At 41.4% G+C, this 25288-nt stretch overlaps 1 protein-coding gene and 1 long non-coding RNA gene across 4 annotated transcripts in view; one reads left to right on the top strand and one right to left on the bottom strand.

The window, feature by feature from the left end:
• The window catches only part of ILDR2 (immunoglobulin like domain containing receptor 2), a 74417-nt gene that overhangs the window by 15374 nt on the left and 33755 nt on the right, over nucleotides 1–25288 (bottom strand). For 2 of the 3 annotated variants that reach the window (XM_058443108.1, XM_032161104.2), the window contains exons 4-6: nucleotides 9423–9479; nucleotides 6505–6651; nucleotides 5214–5390 (exon numbers count right to left, since the gene is read on the bottom strand). In XM_058443108.1, the coding sequence (XP_058299091.1) occupies nucleotides 5214–5390; nucleotides 6505–6651; nucleotides 9423–9479 (381 nt within the window). The remainder of the gene's footprint in view (nucleotides 1–5213; nucleotides 5391–6504; nucleotides 6652–9422; nucleotides 9480–25288) is intronic. The other variant, XM_058443109.1, reaches the window with a different exon arrangement.
• On the top strand, nucleotides 17355–21247 carry LOC131384097 (uncharacterized). The gene is made up of 3 exons (XR_009214613.1): nucleotides 17355–17552; nucleotides 17665–17869; nucleotides 20539–21247. It is a non-coding gene; the product is annotated as an uncharacterized LOC131384097 (long non-coding RNA).

Genomic DNA, 25288 nt, shown 5'->3' with positions numbered 1-25288 from the left:
TGAGAGATGGTTGCTACCCTGAGAAGCAGCTGGAGGATCCTCAGTTAATTGCCACTTGGACTACAGCATAGTTTTCTATGTCATTATAACAAATTACACTCCTCATTATGATACAGATTTGATTGTGTATGCATAGGTTATCATGTCCCTGAAAAGTTACAGTAACCATTTATAGCCTCAAATGAAGATGACAGTTTTGCCTTCAGTGCTGGCATTATAAAGAGACTCCACTGTACCGGATACTTTCAGCCTTGACTTCTTTGTCACAGCAGCCCATGACTTCAGAAATCTAAATTCCTCTAATTTGTCAAAAAAGACAGAAGCAAAGTATTGATCTTTTGACTTTAGGAGTATCATCCATTTGGTTTCAGTAGCTAAAAACCTGGGTAATTCTCCTTTTAAAAGCTATTGGACTTTTTAAAAATGATAAGCTACGAGTTCAAATACACTAAACTATTCTCTGATCCTGGTAGAATCTGGCTCTATGTCACATATATTCTGAGGAACATATGAAACACCAGAAAACCTTTCCTGGTCCCTACTCTCCAAGGATGAGATTTTCCTTTCTGAGCTGGCATTATGGATCAATCTTATAATATACTGCCTTGTATTACTTACTCATTTTATTTCCACTTACAAGCCCCAGCGACCACCTGGTAGACTGTAAATTCCTTGAGGGCAGGTAAAATTTGTTGGCATTCATTAAATGTTTCTTGATTTGAAAGCAAATAGCATGGTGTCAAATTGATTTTTATCTGTAATTTGTCTGAAGATCACAGAACTCTCTGGGACATATGGTGATGTTTTAATAAGAAATGTCCTAGACTATTGGCCAAAGTTCAGCATATTTGGAAAATGACTTTTCCCCAGTGATGTTTCAATTTAAGATCGATGGATGATTTATCTGTTTTCAAGTTCAGTCTGGCCCAAGTCATTTGGTTGCTGTGGCTCTTCATACTTCACCTTCTCTAATTTATTAGCCTTGCCAACTTCAATTTTACTGGAGAGGGGATATTGGGATATTCACTTTGATGCCAAACTATAATTTTAAAAATTCTTATTGTTAAAGGATTTTTGCTGATACTTTTGACCCAATTAAGGCTTAGGTAGTTTTCAGCTAATTTCCCCATTACAGCCAAAATCCAACTTGTAAAACTTGCAAAAGAAGTCTCTGAGGCAGATACTCATGGATATAGCCTTGTTCTTCCTGTCCTATCTTAATAAGCTAAGTAAAGCTGTTTATGGATGATGGAACAGCTGCCAGATTCCACCCCCAAGGTGACAGCAGCTCAGCTGTGGGAGAAGTGATTCTTACAATTTGCATATTCTCTGTATACATACAGTAGGCATATATATAGATACACATCCTTATTAATTTTGAAAATGACATTTCAAAACCCTACTTGCCTACTCAATTCTTTTGCATGAAGAATGGGTGGAGGACAGGTAGATGTGGAAACAAAATGGATTAGAGCAAAGCAGAGTAGATGTGGAAGGACCAGGTGGGAGATGATTGTGTTAAGCAAGGTGGGAGGTAATGGCAGCAAGGACTAGGACAGTTTCAGTAGAGATGGAGGAAAGGAAACCAACTCAAGGTTATTTTGAGTTACAATCTAAAGGACTTGGTGACCAATTGGATGAGGGAAGTGCGGGAGAAGGAAGGGATAAGGATGAAGTCTCTGCTTCTGGTTTGGGCTAAAAGGTGGACAACAATGCCATCCACTGAGATAAGATATGTAGAAGCTGGTTCGAAGTGAAGAAGCAGCAGATTAATTCAATTTCCTAGGGGCTGAGGTTGAAATGCCTGCAAAACACCCAGGTGGAGATGTCCAGAAGACAGCTGGATATACAGTATTAAGGAGCAAAAGAGAGGCTGGAGATAATGATCAGAAGTCATCAGCATATAGATGATGACTGAAGCCACAGGAGTGAATAAGGTTTCCCAGGGAGAGGACCTCAAACAAAGCAGGAACATCTGGAGGATGCACAGTGGAAGAACACCCAGCATACACGGAGATAGGTAAGAAAAATTACAAAGTGCAATGCTGAGAAAGGCAAAGAAAGATGAGTGCCTCAGAGTGGCAAATGCTTTTGAGAAGTCAAGGGAGGTAATGATTGAAAAGCATCCATTAAATTTAGCAATCAGACAATCTTAGCAAGAGCTGGTTTCTGGAATGGTGAAAGCAATAGCAAGATGGAAGGGAGCCGGGGAGTTGGTGAGAACAGAGGGAAAGGAAACATTTAATATTCAAAACTCTTTCAAGGAGTTTGGCTGTGAAGAAGAGTAAAGGGACAGGAAAGCAACATCTGAGGACCACAGGATTTTTGTGAATTGTTGTATTTTAATGGGAGAGACTTTAGCATATTTTGAATTCTGACAGGAAGGAGTCACTAAAGACGAAAAGAATGGAGATGTGAGGTGGGAACAGGGTGGAGTGTGGGTATTCAACACAGAGAGAGCCTTGACAAAGCTCAAAGGGATGGACCCAGAGCAGCACAGGAGCAGGCAGTCTTCTTGCTTGGTAACAAGGTCTCAAGTAGCTGCCATGAAGAATGGGAGAAGGAACTAGAGTGCCTCTTACCTCTTCCGTTCAGGAACCAACTGGCTATACTATATATAGTTCATCAAAGATGCCCTTTTCAACCACACAGTGTTCAAAAGACTATTGTGTACAAATGTAATCTGAAAAATTACTGTTGTGAAATAATTACCCTAAAATTGAAGTAGTACATAAATATAAAATAGGCTAAATTGACATTTTTGTAAATTAACATTTCTTAACATTTTTAATGTTCTTTAAAGAATAATCTACATGGAACACTGGCATAAGCCACCTTTGCTAAAGGAGGAGTAGCCAAACACCATTACTAACACTCCCCATGGGACCATGAGTACAGAAGCATGCCTGGTGAGGATCATGAAGAAGTCTGTCCTGGCTCCACCAACCAGACCATGACAGCATGGGCCAGACTAGCTGCGGTGACACTGATTGCCACCCTTCCTCTTTTTCCTTGCTAACAGAACCATGATTTTGTTCACTTCCAAAGTAAATAGTTGTTTAGGCCTAAGAGGTGCGTCTTGAGTAGTTCAAGCCAATTTTGTTTGTGAATGGGCATGAGCCCAATTCTTGCTGATAAAACTAAAAGGGAAAGTCTGCTGGAAAAGTTTTTCTCACTCTTGAAAAAAGTGGTACAAGGAAGAGAATACCATTTTCAATCTCTGAATTTGCTTAATTACCTGGAACTATGCAGTCATCAAGAGATCATGAGGTAAGCCAGCTGAGGAGGACAGGGGATGTGCTCAGGATAACAGAAGAAAAGACAGAAGGAACTAGGTCCTTCGGGGCTGCCACCTGAACTGTTCTGTTAACCAACCCTGGAACTACCTTACCTTGACATTTCTTGTTATGTGAAACATTTTCCTATTTTAATGCCACTTCTAATTATAATTGGTTAGTATGGCAGAATGAGACCAAAATGGTTGAACTGCAACAAAGAGAAACTGGAAAAAGATAGAAAATGAGAGAGAGCAAGTATTTGCTATTCTATGAATAAGAACAGTTTTATTAGATAATCCATTAAATAAAAAATAAGGGGGAAAGGATTCTGGTGAGAAGAAAGATTAGAAAAAAGACAAATAAAGAGTATGAGATAAGTTCCACTAATGTCTCTTTTGCCCACTTCATCTTTCATGGAAATGGACTATATCATCTTTATTTCTCTAATTCCCTGTGTGTCACTGATCATTAACTTTTACTTCTCAGTCTGTGACTCATTCTGTATCAGATGTCAGAATTCTACTAATAGCTCCTGGGCGAGAAAAATACAAATCCTAATTACCCACTGAGGATAGCCACTCATTCTACAATCAGGCACTGGCAGCTCATTAGGTGGGCTAGATACCCTTCCCCACTTCACAGTGGAGGCAGTCCAGATACCTCCAGGGAAGAAATGTCTGTTTTACCAACCCCAGCAGCTCATCTACATCTAGGGATTTAAAAATCACGTTCTAAATCTATAGCACATACACTTCCAACCTTCACTACCCTGTAATCCTGTTCAAGTGCCTCCAGAAGAGCTATATTTTAATGCCCTTTCACCTCTCCACCCTACTCTGCCCCTCCACCTATACCTCCTACCTACCCCTGACTATAACCACAAATTTATAGTGCCTCAAATGGGGCTAACCTTCAGCTAAATCAGCTCTCCTTACGACTTATTTCAATTACATCTATGATCTATGATCTAGACAACTTGGGGTCATCCTGAAGCCTCCTTTTCCTTCATTCCCCAATATCTCATTATTTCTTTCAAAGTGTCTCTCAGCTTTACCCACATATTTCACTCCCATTGTCTCCATCATAATTTAGATGCTCACATATCTCAACCACTTCAACCACACCTTAGCTCATGGTCTCTGGCTCTACTGTCTCCCACTTGCCACTCCCTTTGTCATGGTGCCACCTCTGCCCTCAGGAGCCTGCCCACAGTGGCTCTCACACCAAGCCCCAGATCTTCTGGAGGGGTTTCAAGGCCCTCCCCAATCTGGCTTCATCATATCCTTCTACCTTCTTCCAGTCAATCTGACAAATTGGACACTGTCACGTACTCACACTGTGTTCTCCCAGCTCTGGGATTTCATCATGCTGACCTTCCCACTTGGGGTGCTCAGCGGCCCCTGAATGTGCTTTCCTATATCCTATTCATTCCTCTAGGCTCAGCTCAAATTTCACCTCCTCCCTGAAGATTTTGTGACCAGTCCAGTTCTTTCATTGTCTTTAGCATACTCTTTAGCATCTGATTATCCTAATAAAGGTCCATTCTCTCCCTGACCAGGCCATGCTGCTTGTCAGAGAAACCACGTCCTACACTTCTTGCAGGCCATCACAGTAGTAGCGGACTCCTGTAGGTAGGGATGAACAACTATTTGCTAACTGAATAATGAACCTTCAAGGGCTACCTTGTCTCTTTTCTTACAGTTCTAGTAATTGAGGAGTCTAGGGAGGAGGCAGGGGTCAGCAATGTCCTGCAGCCCTTGGAAAGCATGACATGTACCCTAAAAGATATCTGACATAGCTGGAAGGATCCCATTTCTGGAACGGAGAAAACTATTTTCCAAAGACACATCACTGAACTGACTGTTCTTAACAACAAGGAACCACTGTGGGGGCCCGAGACAAGCATGGGGCAGGGCAGTCTGGAACTACATTTACCACTGTGGCTTCCTCCAGTGGAGTCACTTGGTGCCAAGGGAGGTGGATGCGGCTTGTCCATCAGCATGCCAGATGAGGGGGCTCCTCCCAAAGGGACAGAGGGGATGGAGTAAGGGCCGGGGACACCGGAGACAGAGGGAGGGTACCCGGCCTTTGCTGCTTTCCCTGCTTCATACACTGTGGAGGGAGATCAAGAGCAAGAGAGATTATGTCGTCCCACCCTCCACAACCCTCACACCAAAAATCCCTGAGGATGCACTTCAGGGAGCTCCTGGATGTGTGTATGTGCATGTGTGAGCATTTGTTCTTCTAGAACTGAACTGATTCATCGGAATCACTCTCCCCCATTCCCTTGGACTCTCCAGCTCCACCAAACGGCAACAACAAAAGGAATTACAATGTTTAGTACCTGGCAACTAAGTAATTAAGTGGTTCTGGGAGCTGTGACAGCAGCATCCCCAGTGATGGCAGCAGCCCACTCTTACCCACACTGTCTGGAGGCTGCCTCAGCCCCTCTGGAGGCAGCCTAGCACAGGGACTGCACAGGGCTGCTTCAAGGAGGATCCTGAACCTTCTCTTGAGAAGGAAAGCAAGTAATGGGCTTGCACATAGTCCTTGCTCTGTGACTTCAAAAGCAGAGCAAATAACCTGAGTCTTCTAGAAACTGCTTTATTCCTGAAGACACTAAACATACCTGGTGTGCCTCTCTCTTTCAAGATGTGTTTGGTTTATGGGAGGGGTACCAAACTTAATGTCTATATGGGCTTGGCCAGTAAGGTAAAAATTGTGAATCCTCAAATAAGAACTAGGCCCTATTGTGGCCCATGTCATCATGGGAGTAAATAAAACAAATCTGTGGCTGGGTGGGTGCCCAAAGGCCACAGTTTGCACACTCTTCTTATATAAAAAGGAGGTTCTCTGCTTGGGAAGGGAATGACCAGAGAAGGTTTCCTCTAGTTTGAATGCCCCAGGGAGAGGGAACAGTCTTACCCCACAACCTCACCACGCCAAACCTGCCCTTCCATTTTATCAATAGTGTCCATGAGAATTCCAAATGCATGGAGTGATAGATATGGATAAGAAGTGTGGAGAGGTGTATGTAGGTGAAAAGGCAAATGAGAATGGTCATCCCTGAGGCCAGAGGCACCCAGTGCAGAAGAGAGTCTGGAATGTCCAATCTTGGGGGTGGCAGGACAGGAGGTGGAGGAGGAACCCAGTGCACACAGCTGTCAGGTAGAGAGGTAGACATTTCTCTCGATCACTCTGTCTCCCCAGCGGTCACTGTACTCACAGGCTTGAGGGCAGCAGCAGGAATCTGGGCAGCATGGGCAGCGGACATAGCAGCAGCAGCTGTGAGGGCAGCACTGGCACCAGCAGATCCCCACCAGGACGAAGAAGAGGAAGACGCCCAGGAGCACCAGGCCAACAAACACCCACTCTGGAAGGATACACAAAGAAATCCACACTCGAGGCAGCCCACCTCCAGGGCAGGGTGCACTTTGATTGGCATCTCCTGGTGAAAGGGGGAGAGGAGGAGGGACCTAGGGAAGAAAGCTTCTCTTAACAGGAGACAGAGCCCCAACACTCAAGAGGAACTCTGAGAGTGAGGAGTGCAGACCCTCAGTCCCAGGGAATGGAGAAGAGGGAAAGAAGGTTATCTATGTTACATTGGGTACATGTAATAACCGGCACAAAACAATGTGGGGATTTCAGAGTCCTATACTGGGGAAAGGATTTATTTTACACTATTGACCGTAGTGTCAGAATAAGGATGGGACCAGAGCTGAAAGAATCGTGGCTTGGGGGAGGGAGAACCTTGTCTGCTGGGCTATGAAGTGGTGGGTTCTGTGAATGCTTTTTTTTTTTTTTTTTGTCAAGTTAATCCTCTCTATAAAAGTCTAAGTCCTGAGGAAACGGTCTCTATGTCTAGGAGTCTAGATGTAGTTTATAGTTAGGTGGTTCCAGGCCCCTTATGTAATGTATTCACTTGCTTTCCCTGCTGATTGCCCCTAGAACACCTTTTCTGTACTCAGCACCAGTGCTGAGATCCAAGCCTTTTGTTTATACCAGGACAACAATCCGTGGCTAGAGAAAACTAGAGACGTGGTCTCCATAGAGAAGACACTGTCCCCATGAACAGAGAGTGAGTTTGGTTTGATCACACTGAAGCTGCCCATGCTAGGCAGCCAACCTAGCCAAGGGCTCAAGTGGCTCTGAGCTTGGATAAATGGTAAGGCTGACATGTATATCTGGGTATGTTTGTTAACTCCGCCTCTTTCACAGCTCTGCCAGAAGCTGAATGTGAATTCCATTTCATTTGCCCGTCCAAAAGATTAAGAGAAAGGAAACAAATTGCAAGTGACTTAGATAAAAATGACTGTGGCCCTCAGATGACTTGTCTCAGCATCATACTTTAGAGACTTGGCTATAGGACCCAACCTCCCCCTGGAAGCCTGGACAGACTGGGGAGAGCCATGCTTTCCTTTAAAAGCCAAAACGACTAAAGCAATTCATTTTGGTTAAAAGCCATCTATCCCAAATCCCTTTACAATGAACCTCAAGCTCACATTGTTTTTCTTAGATTTTGATTATTAAATATTCCTTCAATTAAATGGACATTCCTGGGAGCTTGAGAATATATTTTTATTAAATAATGGGTTGTATAATAATGGTTAACAAAATGACTTTGTTTAGATCATAATTTCCTCAGAGAGGAAACAAACAACATGTTTCCTGAATGTCCCTCCTCACTAATCTTTCTGAAATACATTCAAATTAAACAGGTCAACCTCTCTTCAGTGCGGGAATGGGAAGGCCTTGTGCCTGGCTGGAGTGGCCTGGAGAGCATTCATGCCGAGGACAATCGATAGCAGAAAGCTTTGGCTTAAGCCTTAGTAACAACACAATAATGTAATGTAGCCTGAGATAGATATGAGCTCTTAGGTTTAGATGAGCTGTATGAAGTGGTGGCTACAACTTGGGTCAAGCAGTCAAGGATAAGACTGGAAAGTTATATGTGAGAAACAAAATAATATTATCTGTGAAAGGATTCTTGGAATCAAAGGGAGGGAAATTTAGCCATATAGGGCCAGATATGAAAAACACAGTAACTCTTTCTTGAGACTGGGACATGTAACATCTAGTTTCAAGCACTGCAATGTAACATTGTTTTTGTGATGAACAAACGCTTACAAATTGAGGGAATTCTGGATAAGGGGATTACAAAGAGGCATACATTTGTGTCCTTGGGAGCAACATCAGTAAAAAGAATGTCTGTGTTTGGGTTGGCCACCTTATGGAAAGGGACTAGAATTCATAGATGAATAATTAGTGAAGCTCAATGGTGAAGACTCTGGATGTTTTTAAAAATTTGAATTAAGCTAAAAACCAATACCTGGGGATATTTTGTATCTCTGTTGCTGTTCGGCAGCTCTTAAAACTTTGGCAGAAACCCTCCAAGACAAGACTAAATCATCCCTTTTCCTACTGTTTGAGTTTAGATATGTTCTTCCCCACAGTTCATTCTTGCTTCTCTCTGTGCCTCCCTCAACTGCGGACCAAACTGATGTTGGTTTGTCTAGGCTGGTGGATTCAACTGAAGGTACATAAAAAGACAGAAATGCATATTTGTCCCAGATGTCCTTCACATATGGTCCGTGGACCCGTAGGGACTCGAAGGGACTAATAAGTCCCTGAAATTGTGTACAAAGTAATGTAGGTCTGCAAATGTGTATTTTTCAAGGGAGGAGGGGTACATAGCTTTCCTAAGGTTTGAAAAAAAAAGTTTGATGATGTTATAAAAGGCAATTCAGAGTAACACAGTTGTACAATAATGAATCGGTAAACATATAACTTAGGAAATAAGGAAGGCAGACAAATACTGATTCTATTAAAAATACTTTTAGGTATATGGGTACAGCTGAAATACTGAAATGGGCATGGAGATTGCCAAAGAGCCTGCATGCCTGACACCGAAGGACTGGGTTGCCATCTCAGCCTATTTATAATTATCATCATTCTTTTAAGGCCTAGTAACAGAAGGAATGCAATTTAAAAGCCCTTCCAATGGGTTTAGTTAATCCCGGAAAAGATCAGAGACATGTAGACAAATGTGGCAATAAAGTAAAGAAGCAATTAGCGACTAATGCAGAAGCAAGACAGATGGAATAACAGCAAATCAAGCAAATAAAGAATTAAATGACCGAATACCTGGCATAATCTCCACAGCAAAACTGGGCAAGAGATCAGCAAGCAGCCCTGTCCTGCCTAGAAGAAGTAGAAGGAAAAGAAGAAGGAAAGTGGTTATTCCAAAGGAAAACATAGCCTAAAGCCTGGCTCCAGTTGGTACCATCCATATGTGGGGCCATTAGTGCATGCTCTTTGTGGTATGAGAAGCACATCACCAAAGCTAGGGTGAGACAAGAGAATGACTTTCTCTGTCAATCTTTGGCAGCCATCTAAGTGAACTCTGCACCTAAACTAAGCGGAAGCAGAAACAGAACTTTCTCTCCAACTATTTATAGGAGGAGGAAATCTCTGCTTCAGCAGACTGACATACACTATCTCCATTCATTTATACATCCATCTCCATACACTTCACTGGAAAGTCAAGCCCGTCTGTATCCAAATGTTCAATCTACATTTTCATACATCCATACACAGTCCTATGTCCATATAAAAACAAAAGTACATATTTGGTTTTAACTCAGAATTATCTCACTACATGATTCTATTTGCAGCCTAAAGATATTTCAATGATTAAAATTTTCAAAGGCAAGGGAAAGATAAAACTAGATCAGTTACACATTCCTCTACACTCCTTCTGGCTTCTGAAATACACTGTACATATGTAGATGGTATGGCTTTTCCATATGGCACCCACAGCTGGCATTATATGGACCCAAGTACCTTCTGCATAATGTGGCAGAGAAACTTAAAAGCTGGAGTCAGAACAGGTGCCCCTCAAGGGCTCTGGGAAGCAAAGAGCTGTGCAGGAAACAAGAGGCTGGAAGACGTAAGGGAGCAGAATAGTCCATTTTAAAACTAGCCTGATTTACAGAAAGACATGATGAATGCTTTCATCATGTTCTCATATCAAGGTGAAGTCCTGTTATGAACTTCTGCCCCTGACATTATATCTCTACCACACTGAAGCCTTGCTAATAAACTAGTAGTACTGTAAACAACTAGCAAATTTCCCTCCTTTCAGACTTGTGATGATGGTAAAAAGTCACTGTAGCACCTAAACATGCAACTGAATTCTACTTCATTTAGGTACCTGACATATACCTCTAGAACAGCACCATCCAACAGAAATATAGTGCAAGCAATGTGGATAATTTTAGCTTTTCTAGGAAGTACTACAAAAAGTAAAAAGAAACAAAGGAAATTAATGTGATACTATTTTTAGCTTATGTGACTATCATTAAAATATTGTCATTTCAAGGACTCAGTAGACACATGTTGCTATTGGACAGCACAGCTCTGGCGATCTGTTTCATGCATATAGATATGGCTCATTTAGAAAACAATTCCTTCATGTTAAAGTTTGTTGAGGTGCATTAGAGAAAAGGTTACTCATGTGTGTGGTTCATATTTTAAATCTAAGGTCATGGTTGGTCACTTGTCCCTTCCTCTATCAAGTCACCCACAGAAAAGAAGCTCCGACAAAGGTCAAAGAAAAAGGGGCTCCTTCAGGACACTAGGGGAGTATGCTGGAGCTGGGGCAAGATTTAGTGAGCAGGGTAGAGGGGTCTTTGCTCACTTTTTCTTGGCTCTCCTCAACTCTACAAGGCCAGTGTGGTAACATGAGTCCTAGTCTATGTGGGCGATGGTCCCATGTTTAAAAAGCTAAGACCAGAGTATATTCCAAGGTAAGGAAGTATGGGATGGCTGACTTAGGCCAACTCTGCTTTTGGCCTTGGCAAATACAGCTTCCTTCTTTCTGTCCCCCATCTCATGCAGCTGACATGGTAAGATTGCTCTGCTGCTTGCAAGGTCTCTTGGAAGGACAAGTAGGAGTCAAGTGGGACATTGGAAAAAGGTGTCTTCTCAGGCTAGTCTTTGACCTAAGCCTTCATAAAAGACTAAGAGGTGCCCCTAAGGCTTATGCAGTTCCCTAGGGTAGGAAATTAGTAACGATTTGGGGCCAAAGTTTGAGAAAGGGATTAAGAGACAGCATGCATTGGTCTCCTCTGAGTGTTCTCTATAAAAATATCTCTTGGAAACTCAATGAGGTAATAAACACCTAGTCAAAGATTTGGGAATTTGGGCTCCTGGAGATTTCTTGAAGACCAGGCAATAATCAATGATCAAGAAGTCAATACATACTGTTTTTTTAGCAATCCAGTTATCAGATATGTACTTGATGGTGGATTTTTATTGTTTTTTTTTTCAATCTGCATAATTAGCACTTGTAAATATATATCTTGGTGTATCTTGTAAAATCAGAAACTTTGCTAGTGTTTACTCTCCACTTCTCAAGACTACCAATGTTTTAAACATCTCTGGATATGCTATGGTCCAAATCATTACTTGAATTCATGATAGAAATGTCATTGATGTTATAAGCTACCAATCTGTGGGCTCCCATAGCAAACTGACTGTGATAATTAATTAACTATAAGAATCCAGTACCATTCTGACAAGGTCTGAGATGGAAATGAGGGACAAGGTACTGGAAACTAAAGTAAAGGCCATCCTTGTTATACAAAAAAAGAAAAAAGAATCCATACATTCAAGGAGGATGTGGTGCTTATACATATTATATAGAGCATGTTATATTGGAAAAAGCAGTGAACTGGGAGTCAGAATACTTAAGGCAACTTTATCATTACTTCACTTGGTGATTACTACAGGCAAATTACTTTCCCTTTCAGGGTCTCAGTTTTTTCATTAGTAAAATGAAGGGGTTGAATGGAGTAGTTTACAAACAGAAAGACCATCTATCTTGGTTTGTCTAGGACAGTTGTGGATTATGTCTATGGTCCAGGTGTAATTTTTAATGGCACCCCTTTTTACTCTCAAAGTATTCTAGTTTGGACAATTAATTATACGGTCACTCTATTTATATCACTTTTAGTTCCCAAATCTGATACTCAGTGATTGGAGTTAAAAACTCAAACGTCTATGGGCACCAGCAGGTAATGCAAATGAGTGCAGCTGGCCAGATATAACAGGGAGTAGCTAGATATGTCATTAGGAGGCCGCCACTAGTCACCTCCAGCCACTTGTGGCCCCATAGAAATGTGTCTTCAGGGTTTCAGATCATCCTATTTTTCAGTATTTTCCAGGCCCCAGATTTTATGTGAAATAACTTGATTTTCAAACGTTGGCAACCAATTCATTATTTTTAAAACACTGGGTGAGCCATACACAATATGTCTGCAGGCTGCATAGAGCCCAGAAATCATGAGTTTGCAACCTCTGAAGGGTATACACACACACATAAATTTATGGGATGGTAAAACACAAAGCTGCATTTCCCCATAGGCTGTTTAGGTTACCTTGATGGTGTTCTAACATTACTTCCACACACAGAATGATAGTAAATACAAGATCTAGTCACCTATGTTCAAATTAAAATTGGTAACAATAGCATTACGCACCAAATCGCTAGCACTTCTTTTTTCTAGGCAGCTAGAATGAGCAGCATGGAAGAACAATGAAGGAACCTGCATTTTTTTACTTTAGACTTTTTTACTTTTGTGATGGAAAAAATTAAAATAAGGAAAGGGTGTATCAGACATATGGACAGGTGATTCACAAAGCTTGTCACTCCAACAGGAAGACATACATCAAGCTTCTCATGCTCCCTGAAGCAACAGTCAATAGCTGATGCTTCAGAAGGTGAGTGCTTCCCATAATGCACCTGTGTAGTGTTAGCTGCAGGGTAGTGTAGGTGATATGTGCAGTAAAGTGGGTGAAATTAAATATCTTCAGAATTCAAAATACAGTAGGCGTTTTGGGAGAGCAGACAATCCCAATATATCATGTCAACAGCAGAGACGGTGCAAAGCTCTATAGCTTTTACACCATTACTTACATTTTATTGGAGCTAAAGGCATTTTAAAAAGTGGATTTATGCTGGAATCTTATATTTCTGAAAATATTCCATTTCCAGCTTCTTCCCTAACAATTCCTAAGAATGTTATTGCTAGTTAGAAATGCTTTATCTTTTCTTCTATCATATCCAATGAAGGCCTGATCTTAGAGAGTCTAAACAATTGCAGTAAATACATTCCAGATTTCAGCAGCACTTTACCAAACTTGTAAATCGCTGTCATTCTTCCAGGATTCAGTTTAAGAGTGGCAATTACAAGTCACTTTAATGCCTGAGGAAAGGATGGAAATCAAGCCCTGCAAATAGAAGGCCACATTTACTCTTTTCAAACCACAGCTCAAACTATCAGTGGAAAATACAGTTTTTATGTAAGCACTCAAACAGTTTCCCCCAAATCTTGCAGAACCCATTACTTTTAAGAAATTTCCACATGAATAGACCAAACGAATCAGGCATACTAATACTTTGTACATGCACTCACACAAGTGCCAGTTTCATATCATACTGTCACAAACTCTAGAGCTAAACACATTCACACACTTCGGATGAAGTGATCAGGGTAGAAATATGCATTGTGAATAAAATAACTTACCTATCTTACCTATAAAATTCCCCATTTCAGTTGTTTTCTGCCACTGCCACTTGAAGTTATCCTCAACTGAACTCTTTGTACACATTCCTGCAAACCAGCTCACTGTTGGAATGTCTCTCATTTATTCATTCATCATTCATTCATTCAACAAATAAATTTATATTTAGCTAGGTGGAGACACAGGGGACAAGATGTGTTCCCTTGAGACACTTGAGAGGCTCACAGTCTAGCCTACACAGAACTCAGCTTTAGTTATCTGCTTCTGTGCCACAAGACCTATTAAATCTTCCCACCAAATTAGTTTTCATCAGCCCTCTTTGCATTTTTGACATCAGGTTCTGCCCGGTCATGGGGCCTTTCCCTAGAGACCTACTCCTTGCCTGGTTTCCCACTTCTACTCAGAACATTATCTTTGCACATTTCACAACAAATTATGTCCTAGTGGCATTTCCCCAAGTTTTTTTTTTAATACCTTTTTCTTGGTAGGTTAGGCCCCTCAAACAAACTTGATTTACTTTCCTTGCTCAGATAAGCATTTGAACTGCTTTGTTCAATTCCTTACCACAGAGTCCACAAGACTGAGATATGTTCTGACACAGCCCTGTAAGAATGCTGCACTAAGAAGGTTCTTCCTCCTCCATGCTCCCTAGGACCACTGCACATGCCTTCACTAAAGCAGTTATCTCGTGGCTGTAATGTGCCTTTACTTTTATGAGTGCCTCCGCTAGCAAGATGGAACCCCCTCCAGAGCAGGGACTATGCTCTACACTTGGCATCTCCAGAAGCCCAGCGTGAGGAGGCACCTCACCCACCCATCAGGAACTTGAAGTGTTTCCAATAGCAAATCCCCTTGTTCAGTATGCAGGGACTTCTGATTTGCTGCTGGACTTCTGATTTGCTGCTCATTATAGTGACTTTATCAACCTCAGGTGGAAGTAGGCTTTTAATGAAAATATGAAAGAACTATTCATTTATTCATGCAGCATTATTCTATATACTGCAGAATGTTTAACACTTCTGAACTCAGGGAAGAATGCCAGGAGCATTCTCCAGTCATTGGAATATCCCCAAATGCCATCTTGCTATCTAAGGAGACAGAAGCACCACCCTACCCCACACCAAAAAGTTGAATAGACCAAACGAATCAGGCATACTAATACTTTGTACATGCACACACACAAGTGCCAGTTTCATATCATACTGTCACAAACTCTAGAGCTAAACACATTCACACGCTTCGGATTAAATGATCAGGGTAGAAATATGCATTGTGAATAAAATAACTTACCTATCTCACCTATAAAATTCCCCATTTCAATTGTTTTCTGCCACTGCCACTTTTGAAGTTATCTTAGGGTATTTCTGAGGAAGTCATTACAGAGATATAATACACATAAAAATTTCAGCCAAAAAGACTGTTTTGGTCTCTACTCTTAAAACTTAAATCCAAGCTCTAATCATTTCCAAGCCTTCAACGTTACAATGGAAGGTACAGAAGTTTAGGATTTAGGACAAACCTGTTTTCAGAACCTGCTTACTCAATCACTTGATAACACATTGTTTAAAGCATTGGAACTTAGGAAAAGGAAGTATAACATTTCCTTTATCTTTATGATACCACTGCTGACAGCAGAGTTATCTCCATTTCTTTAAACTTACTAAATTGGAGTCCTCCTAGGGTTTGCCAATACACTATACAGATGAACTTTCTGTTCAGGACAGTGAGGAATGCCTTTCTTCCCCAGTTCCGTGTGGTTCCCCTCTTCTCCCTTATGTTTAGTGCACATCTCAGCTTCATCCCACTTTCAAGCTTTCCTCAGATGCCCTAGATCCATTTTCAGGGATGTACTGTATCCACCCCCTGTTCTGTCAGCTCCTAACCCTCCAAAATGTTTCACTCCTATGTCTTTGAGGAGAACAGATGCCTTTCTCTGGCCCTTTTAAGTGTAAAGATGTTTCTATGGCTATGCTTTTAAGTGTTAAGTTGTTTCTATGGCTATTTGGAATCCCAAATAGATTGGAAATTTCCCAAGGGCACACACATCCCAGTTTTTATTCTATATTCCCATGGTAACCATGCATTTAATAAATATAGTGTATGACTATCACAAATGTGGATATAGCCCCCCTTTCTTTTATATATATTTATAAACTATGTTCTTAAGCATTTCATATGTTTACTTTTTCTTTCTGTGTCCTTTACATTTTAGTTCACTTTAAATTATAGTCTTAAAGGAGAATAATTCTGAAACTGAATTCTATCCATAAAATAACTAGTATTGGACCATCTACAATTAACTGTTAATAAATGCTTTGAGGTTGGTTTTTTGTTTTTTGTTTTTGTTTTTGGCAGTAGTTATAAGCTTGGCCTAAGGAGCTGACTTCTATTCCCATGGAATCCTAGAATCAGATTTTATAACTAGAAAGGATCTTAGAGGTCATCTAGTCCATATTCTACCCTATGCTTCAGGGATCTGAGGCTCTGAGAGGTTAAGAATCTTACCCCAAGTCACACAATTCACTAATGATCAAGCCAGGAATACAACCAGGTGTACTCACCCCAATTCCAGTATTTTTCCCAATATCTCACCATCCCAAAACTTTGCTTATCCTTCATTTAGAAATGTGCACCAACTGCTTTCTAGTCTCCTAATATTTGTAGTGAATGACCCTGAAATTTGTTCATGTTTTTGGCATTACTGCTCTACTTATGTAATTAAAATACAATTTTTGGATGTAGGAAATGTTGGAGATAACTGAAATATTCAGCACCTTTTAAAGTTGCAACCGGAAAAAAATGATCACTGAATACATCATAACACAGTATGGGTTAATTAAAAGGCATTCACCATGCTGCTACAAACTAATAAACAACAAAAATGATTGCAAAGTAATCTGACTTCACAAAGTGCTATAGTGATTCAACCTCCACCCCCAGAGAGCGAATCAATACAAAATACTATTAGAAATATAACATGGTCGACTTGGCCTGAGATGAAATGCAGAAGACTGCTAGATTGACTTTAAAATGCAGTGGAGGAGCGTGGGATGTCACGGAAGGGGGAAAGTGAGTTTCTTGAAGCCCAGTGTGGTGTCTTGAAGTCACTGCTCCATCCATCAGACTACCACAGATACAAAGATAGCAAGAATGGCCACTTTCTTTAACCAAAAAAGGCCCTGGCGGTCTTAGGCAGACACAGAGGGGCACACACTTGGTAGGTCTCAAACTGTCAGAGTTCCTGCCCTTTCCTCCGTGGCCAGCCCCCTTAGTGTGAAGGGGTTGGCCATGGGGCCTTTCCCAGGCCCTCTCATGGGAAGCCAATTCAGCAAAGTCGGAGGCACAGCCCCCGTGTGAACGCAAACCTGCACGCCTGAATAGCGGCAGCTGGCTTTGGAGAAAAATGGGACAACTGTCTCCTGCCCGGCTTTCAAGAGCTGCCATTCTTTCTTTCCAGGGGCTGAGCCGATTTCTCGGTGCCACCCACTCTCGCGCCTGCCCTCCGCCCCGTTTCCTCCCCCGCTCCGGCCGGCGCGGGTCCACCCGACTACAATGCAGCGCGCAGCTGACCCAGCTGCTCCGGCTCCTGCCCGGGGTAACCACGGCAACCGCGGGCCGCCAGGAATGCGCGCTAATTGAAGGCCGAGTTTCCTCCCACAGTGATGAGCAACAAGTGAAGCAAAAATAGTGAGGCGGAATAAAGGCTGCGAGGAGGAAGCGGCGGGCGCGACCGGGGTGGCTGGGGGCTTAGGGAAGGGGAAATAGCGCCTGCAAGATCGCATTTGTTCTCTTAACACAGGGCAGTGAACGGCCGCGAACGACGTCATTTATGGTTCAAAAATCTTAGGGCAAATTTTTCAGAAAACAACTGTTACGTCAAACCCCCATCTCTTTGCTGGGACCCTTTGCTGGATTCAAGTACGTAGATGAATGGAGATGTATGTGCACATACATAGGTCCCCAGGAACGAAATGCCAGCTAGCAGCAGGGTTCAGCAGGTGGAGGTGAGCTGACACTAATTTACCCTCCAGCCCTCTGGATCTTCTGTTCTCTTCAATCTATGGAGACCCTTCAAGGTGGTCAGCAGCTAAAGACGGGTGACCATCATACCAGTTTGCCTAGACAGTTCCGGTTTATGCCTGTTCTCTTGCCAGAAATTATTAAAAGTCCTCCCTTTTCACTCTCAAGAGTATCCTAGTTTGGATGATAAGTTGTAAAATTATAATGTCACCCTATCTAAAGTCTTCCCAAGCCTACCCAGATCCTAATTCAAGTCCAGTGTTCTTCAGACCCCTCCAGACTTCATCAAATGGCCTGGCCTGTGTGACCTAATCCTTGTATTTAGGTTAGGCAGTAAACACCCCGCAATTAACTAAGGGTCATCCACTGAGAAATGGGGGCTTCCAACAGCAACCAAAAGATAGCATGCTGGGACAGAATGCTTTCAAACTCACTCGCAGGAAGATTTCCACTGGGCTGATTAGGGTCACTACTGGCAAAACACAGTACAGATGTCACTGAGAAAATGTGAATCTATTAGCAATAGGATTGCCAATTCACAGATGGCCATTAAAGCCTCTGCCTGTGGAATGGGCTAAGGGAAAATCAGCTCTTTAGCAGGAGTCCCCACATGTAGAATTCCCTATAGAGGGTTCCCTCAGATTAGGGATGAAACGCTGGCGATGTGGTGTGGGGAGTGGTAAGGGGTGGGAGAAGGGAGCTAACATTTACTAAGTTCTTTGTGCATTTAATCTTCACAATAGGTCTTCCGTGTAAATTTTATTACCCCTCCCCATTTATTCAGCTAAGGAAACCCATGCTCATAGACATTGACTTGTCCAAGTTCATATTGCTGCACTGAGCCCAGGGCTGCCTGACCCGGAAGCCTCTGCTGTTCACAGTGGACTTTATCCAATATCCAGAGAGACCTTTGGTCAAGATCCGTTTCACAGCCTCAGCACTATTTCTATCTGGAGCCAGATAATTACTTTGGGGAATGGGAGAGCTGCCTTGCGTATTGTAGAATGCTTAGCAGCCTCCCTAGTCTCTATCCACTAGATGCCACAGCATCCCACAAGTTGTGACAACCAAAAACTATCTCCAAACATTGCCAAATATCTCCCGGAAAGGCAAAAATTGCCCCTTCTTAAGAATCAATGGCCTACATATTTAATATCCAAATACAGCTTTAATATTTTCTTGTATTGTTCTCTAACTGCTTCAGAAATATACCTTTTATCTTCACCAGAAGACAGTAATTTTTATAGAGACAAGACACTGTCTTTTTTTATTTTTTATCCTCACTGTGCTAGGGATATAATATGCAAAAAGCAATCATTTTTTAAAATCATACTTTAAATACAAATCATACTTGAAGCAAAACTGACTCCACTCCATGGTGCCTTATCAAAGAGCAAGGTTGAGATTACGGAGTAGAAAGGTCTGAAGGCCAAAGGAAGCTTCTTGCAAAGAATGAAAGGCATGATCCCACATCTTTGAAGGAACCACAAGCCCTACTCCACTCTTCATTCAGTAGAATGAACATTATTGGCAGTCATTAACCAGAATCAGATTCTAGTTGACACTTGGCTAACTTTTCTGGCTCTTCCCTCTCCTCCATCCCTTCAATGCATTTTTGTCTGGTTCTTTTTAAAAACAAGACCAGCAGGGGAATCTAGGTAAGCTCAGGGCAGAGCAGGCCAAAGCTAGGAGAGAGTGCTGGGAGAAAAGGCAGTGGGGCTGAGGCCTGAAAAGCCACTCCTCATTTGTTTTCTGTCTCTCATGGGAAACTATGGAATTATTTCAGCTGTTCTGGAAACCTGAAGACACAGGTGTCTGCTGATGATAGAAAGGATGATTCTGCTTTCTTTGGGGAATCAACCCTACTGACGCATAATCTGAAGCATATCTGATGCATAATTGAGTTTACAAATGAAAATGTAGGCACAGCTCAAGTCAAAAGATGTTCCAAAGAAGTAGTCTCCAAATTTATGGCGAAAGTGTGGCTCTGTAATTAATTCCTTTTCTCCCTTCTGCCAGGAGAAAACTTTTTCTTCCTTCTCCCTCATTCTTTTTCCTTCTTCCTCTGTTTGTAAATCTTAGAAAGAAACAGCAGCAGCCACTCTCAGAGATCAAAGTTTTAGCAGGCAACAAAGACCTCCAAGGAGGCTGTTGCCATGGGAACTCTGGGAGCTGAGGCCCTTTTAATCGTCAAATCTCCTTGGTTAGCAGCACCAGGCTGGGGCTGGCAAAGAGGAGGAGAAGGAGGGAGGGGAAGCATTGGCAACAAGTAGCCTTTCTGAAGAGACTGAACTGAAGTCACAGGGATGGGAGGTGGACAGGATTCAAACTGAGGCAGCAGTAACACAGGGGTGGGTGCAGGGGCATTTCTGCATAGCCTTAAGATGCATGCTCCCATCAAACATCTCTAAAGTCAATCGCAAATTCTGAGACGTCCCCTCCCAAGAGTTCACTAATTTTATGTTATATGGCTTTATAATAATAGTGGACGGAGAAGTTTATTTTAAAGCAGAATAACAATTTCAGGCACAGTATTGTGAATAATTTGATCTAAAATACACACACACACAGACACACACACACACACACACACGCCTGCCCATTCCTTTACCACTTGTCTACATAATATAACGTACTTCTGGTTAAATCGCAGGAGGAGATAGAAGAAAAAATAGGAGCATGACAGGAAAACAAAGGCAATTCTGTGGGCTTACATTCGTGGGGAAGATTCAATCCCAAATGAGCGCCTACTCACAAGGACCTGCTGGGACCATACCTATTTCTGGCCTCCTGGATTAGCATTGCATTGGGACCATAAAGAAGCACAAATGGATGAATCCCCCAAAATGTTAATGTTTGTTATTTGCCTGCCTGACATTCTTTTCTTCATTTGGAAACAAATTGCCAGAGTTTCCTTTAAGAAGTTACTCTTTTTCCCTTTTCCCTTCAGTTCATAGGTTCAGTTGGGGTTGGGTGGTAGACTACAGTCCTCTCACACACAGGCCACCCCCAACAATAGGACTTTTACTGAAACTATGGGGAAAAAGGCATTTTATCCTCTTGAGATGGAAGGTGCTAAAGACCATGGAAGGGTGGATCTGCTGGCGGCCGTCATCTCTGCCCCATGCAGAGAGATCCTGCCTGAAAATGATGCTAACACAGTGAGTGCAGAGCCAGGAGATGGAGATGAGGAGACAGAGATTCTTTAACACAGAATCTGAAAACCAGGACTTAGCCATGCTTGCAGCTAGGAATACCCCCGATTTATCTGTTACGTAAATCAAATTACCTGTTACCAGAGTTCCCCTAAGCCAGTTTGAGCCTCTATCCCTTACAATAAAAGAGTTCTGAAAAATACAACAGTTACCTTTGGATAGTGAGATCTTTAGGAGATACTTTCTTTTGTACTTTAATGTTTTGTTTGAAATTTTTACAATAAGCATGTATCCTTTTTTCTAAAACAGAAACAATATTAAAACAACACAAAACAGCAGTATTTGAGGTATCACCCTCAATAGGGAATTAATTCTGCCATCTATGGATCTTTTAAATAAAGTCAGAATCATAGAAAGTATACTGAAAAACCATCTTGTTTATCATAATATCCCCGACAAGAGAACCTGTTCCATATTAAAAGTTCATCAGAGAAGGAGTTTCTTATAATTTCCCTCAACCATCCATAGTTTCCAAAAATTGTTATTTACCATTAGGAATGTCTTCCTTAGGGTGAATCTAAACACCCCTTCCCTCATATCCTCTTATTCTATTCTTGGCCCACAGGCAGGGGTGTTTGTCCAGTCACATTTCCTCCCAGGCCTTTTTCCCCTTTTTCTAATTAAAGGCCTTTAAAAAATAAGCTACCACATAGGACATCAGAAAGAAGGGGTCAAGCCCTCAGATTGTACATCGAAAGACATAAGAACAAGGCAAGGTGCTTTTAGATTTTAAAATAACTTCCCTGTTTGAGCCTTCCTGAAATGGTGAAGTCCTTTGCCTGCCAGCTGGAGATGCCCCAGGGAACTTTATTCCTATCCAAACAGTGGCATGGTTCCAGATTATAAACAGACTGTCCTTACCATTGATCCTAGACAAATTTCTAATCTTGGATGGCAGATTTCTGGACACTCCCATCTTCTGTGACTGCTGGCATGGCCCTATGATCCCAAATAACTGTCTAAATATTTCTAAGTTACCTGTCACTGTCATCTTAAAGCACCAAAACGCTATATGCATTTCCATCTTCACAATGACTTTACCTTCTGAATCATCAAAAAGACATTAAAGGGTGTTCAGTATAGTTTTTGTGTTTAATGTTGAATCAGTGGTTGTCCTCCCATTTCTGTGAATCACATATCTTTGGATATTTCTGAAACCACTGAAAGAGCCATCCATAGCGATTTGTGGATGGTTCAGATGTATAGGGTGGAAGGAGGGGTGAGTCATGCTCAGTGGGAAGGAATGCAATCTAGACAATAACAACTATGCATTTGAAGTCAGAGCTTTGGTCAATGGTTGTGGGCAGTCTGACTAAGAAATAAAGTGAAATACTGAAGCAAACCTGGAGCAAGTAACAAACATTACCCACGGCCTCAAGCAGTAACCACATTTATTTTTAACATAGCTTATTCTATAGCTTCTTCATACAGACAGGTCATGTGGTATTGTGGAAAGAGATAAGGCTAGGAATCAAAACACTTGAGTTTGATCGATGACACTTTTTTAACTAGGATATTAGTCATAAAACACAGACATCAATTTTTTCATTTGGAAAATAATACCTGCCCTCCTACCTTACAAGATTGTTACAGAACAATTTTATAAACTACAACTTATTTTCAGTGTACATTAGTATTTGTGCTAGATGTAGTAATGGCATTCTCTGGTAGACACATATTGTTTTTTTGGCATCCCACATCTATTCTTCTTTTATGTAACAGTATCTTAATTTACTTTGGAGAATTAATTTTTCTCTGTGTCTTGATAAAGTAACTATGAAGAGCATTTGGTCTCAAAAGGCTAAGCAGGGGACAACTGACCAAACTGGGTCAACAGGAACTTCACCTACCCTGCTTGCTAATAATTGTTCTGACCCTAAGATCTAATCCGATACCTCTGTTAAGATTTCTTCACTGGTTCCCCTAAGTCTTCAGAATCTAGTCCAAACTTCTTAGTCTTGCATATAAGATACTTCACAATCTTGCTCCACCAACTTTTCCATCCTTACCTTTCTGAGTATAATGAAGAAACCAAATTCTTCTTAACTTTGCCTCTAATTTATATCTTTAACCCATCTTTCCTTACTAATTAATCTTCTGTAATTTCAACCTGTTTTCTGCTCCCCATTTTGTGATCATCTCCAAGAAAAGCTACAGCAGTTGACTCTTTCAAGCCACCATCAATAGTTTTTTTCCTCACTCTTGAGGGACTAGTGCTCTTAGCCCTGACCTACTGCAAAAGACCGCAGTGTATTCCTCTGGGTTCCTTGTGAATGACCATCAATCACCCTGCATGTTCTTGTAACCAATCTGTTACTCTATTTTTCTCTGTCATGAGGATTGATTTCCTGGGAGATCATTTTCTCATTCATCAAGGGAGTCACATCAATCATGTTCATCTACTTTTTAAACCAAGAACTTTAGAATAGAAATAAAGCTCAAAAGTAACTTAACTGAATACCTATTCCTGTGCATAAGTACCTCCAGGGACATAGAACTCATTTCTGAGAATACTTATTCCATCTTTAGATGTCTCCAGTTGTTAATGTTAGATGTTTCCAGCTCTTCTTTTACACTGAAATAGACTCCCTCCCTGTCACTTCCACTCCTGATTCCATTTTATCTAGCCAGACAGAGTATGTTTCCATTCTCTCTTCTATATAATTTCACTTCAACTATTTGGAGACACTTCTCATGCTCCCTGCTCCAAGTCCACTTTTGCTAGACCAAATCCTCCAATCATCCCTCATATAAAATTCAATGACTGAGCCAGCGGTTCGTGAACATTATAATTAGCAAACTGTGGGTCTCAGTTATCTTCCCACAGAGGTCTTCATCTCCTTAGGAATGAACTCAGAAATCAGCTTGCTCTCCTCGTCTCACATAAAAAGAATATTTAACAAATAGGCCAGCAGGATGAAATAATCCCAAAATAGGGAATTTTACAACTGTGACAGCATTTTGAAATATTGTATAAAGGAATGTGAAGACAAAAAAGACTCAGAATTTTGTATTTGGAAAGTAAATACAGTGCTTTATGGACTCAGAAAAATTTTTGTAGATTTCTAACTAACCCCTTTAAATAAGTAACACAGCTAGTGTTGCCCTAAAAAGTTTCCATGACAAATTTATCACGCTTTGAACATCTCTAATGTTGAACAAAACAGAATGATGTGTTTCTTCCCTACCAAGAGCCCTGCATGTCTGTGTTTCATAAACAGGCTGCTTCTACTGCAACGAGTTTAGATTTGCAGCCTCGGTAAGTTTTCCTTTATGATTCCTTTAGAGTAATACTGATTTTTTTTCTTCATCTTTCCTCCCATAATTGGCAGCCACTGTCATCTGAACTTCTGTTTTACTCACCTCTCCGCTGCTGGCCCTTTTTTTCCTTGAGAATAGCATTTTTGCCCAAGTTGCTTTGCATGTTTTGATCCAGAGGAATGCCCTTCATACACTTCAACACATCCTCAGATGACAAAGCTTTCACTCTATTCATTTCCCCATGTTTGCAGAACAACTGGGACCAAATTATTTAAAGTGGTTTTTACCTGGCCTCCTTTTCCTGCACAGGCAATTACTTCTCTGAGTATGGCTGCACTGGCCAAATGACTATGTTCACAATTAGCTAATTGTGGGCTCAATGGGCCACTTGTTCCTTCAAACTTGGCTATTAGGGTTGTGATTAAGCAAAAATGTGTCTTTTTATTCATTTTTGATGTACAGAGTCACAGTGGATCCCAGATCTGATCTCCCTATGTTCTTTTACAATGTCAATATAAGCCTTTTACTCTTTCATTTCCTGCTGAATATCAGTCATATTTCCATTCTTTTACAAGTCACAAGTTACACTTTATATATTGGACCCAAAGACTTTGTTTGAATTAAGTCAACCTTCTAATAAGGCAGCCCATTATTACCTTAATCCAATTTACAAAATATAATGAGGCTGGGTGGGTGAGGTGGTTCACACCTGTAATCCCAGCACTTTTGGGAGGCCGGAGTGGGCAGATCACTTGAGGACAGGAGTTGGAGACCAGCCTGGCCAACATAGCAAAACTCTGTCTCTACTAAAAAATACAAAAACTTAGCGGGGCATGATGGTACACACCTGTAGTCCCAGCTACTCGGAGGCACAAGAATCACTGGAACCTGAGAGGCAGAGGTTGCAATGAGCTGAGATTGAGCCAC

This window comes from Hylobates moloch, unplaced genomic scaffold (genome assembly GCF_009828535.3).
Source record: "Hylobates moloch isolate HMO894 unplaced genomic scaffold, HMol_V3 SCAFFOLD_8, whole genome shotgun sequence".
In the NCBI taxonomy this organism is placed as follows: domain Eukaryota; kingdom Metazoa; phylum Chordata; class Mammalia; order Primates; family Hylobatidae; genus Hylobates; species Hylobates moloch.
Note: the sequence above shows the minus strand (reverse complement) of the source record. Positions and strands in the feature narration are given on the sequence as shown.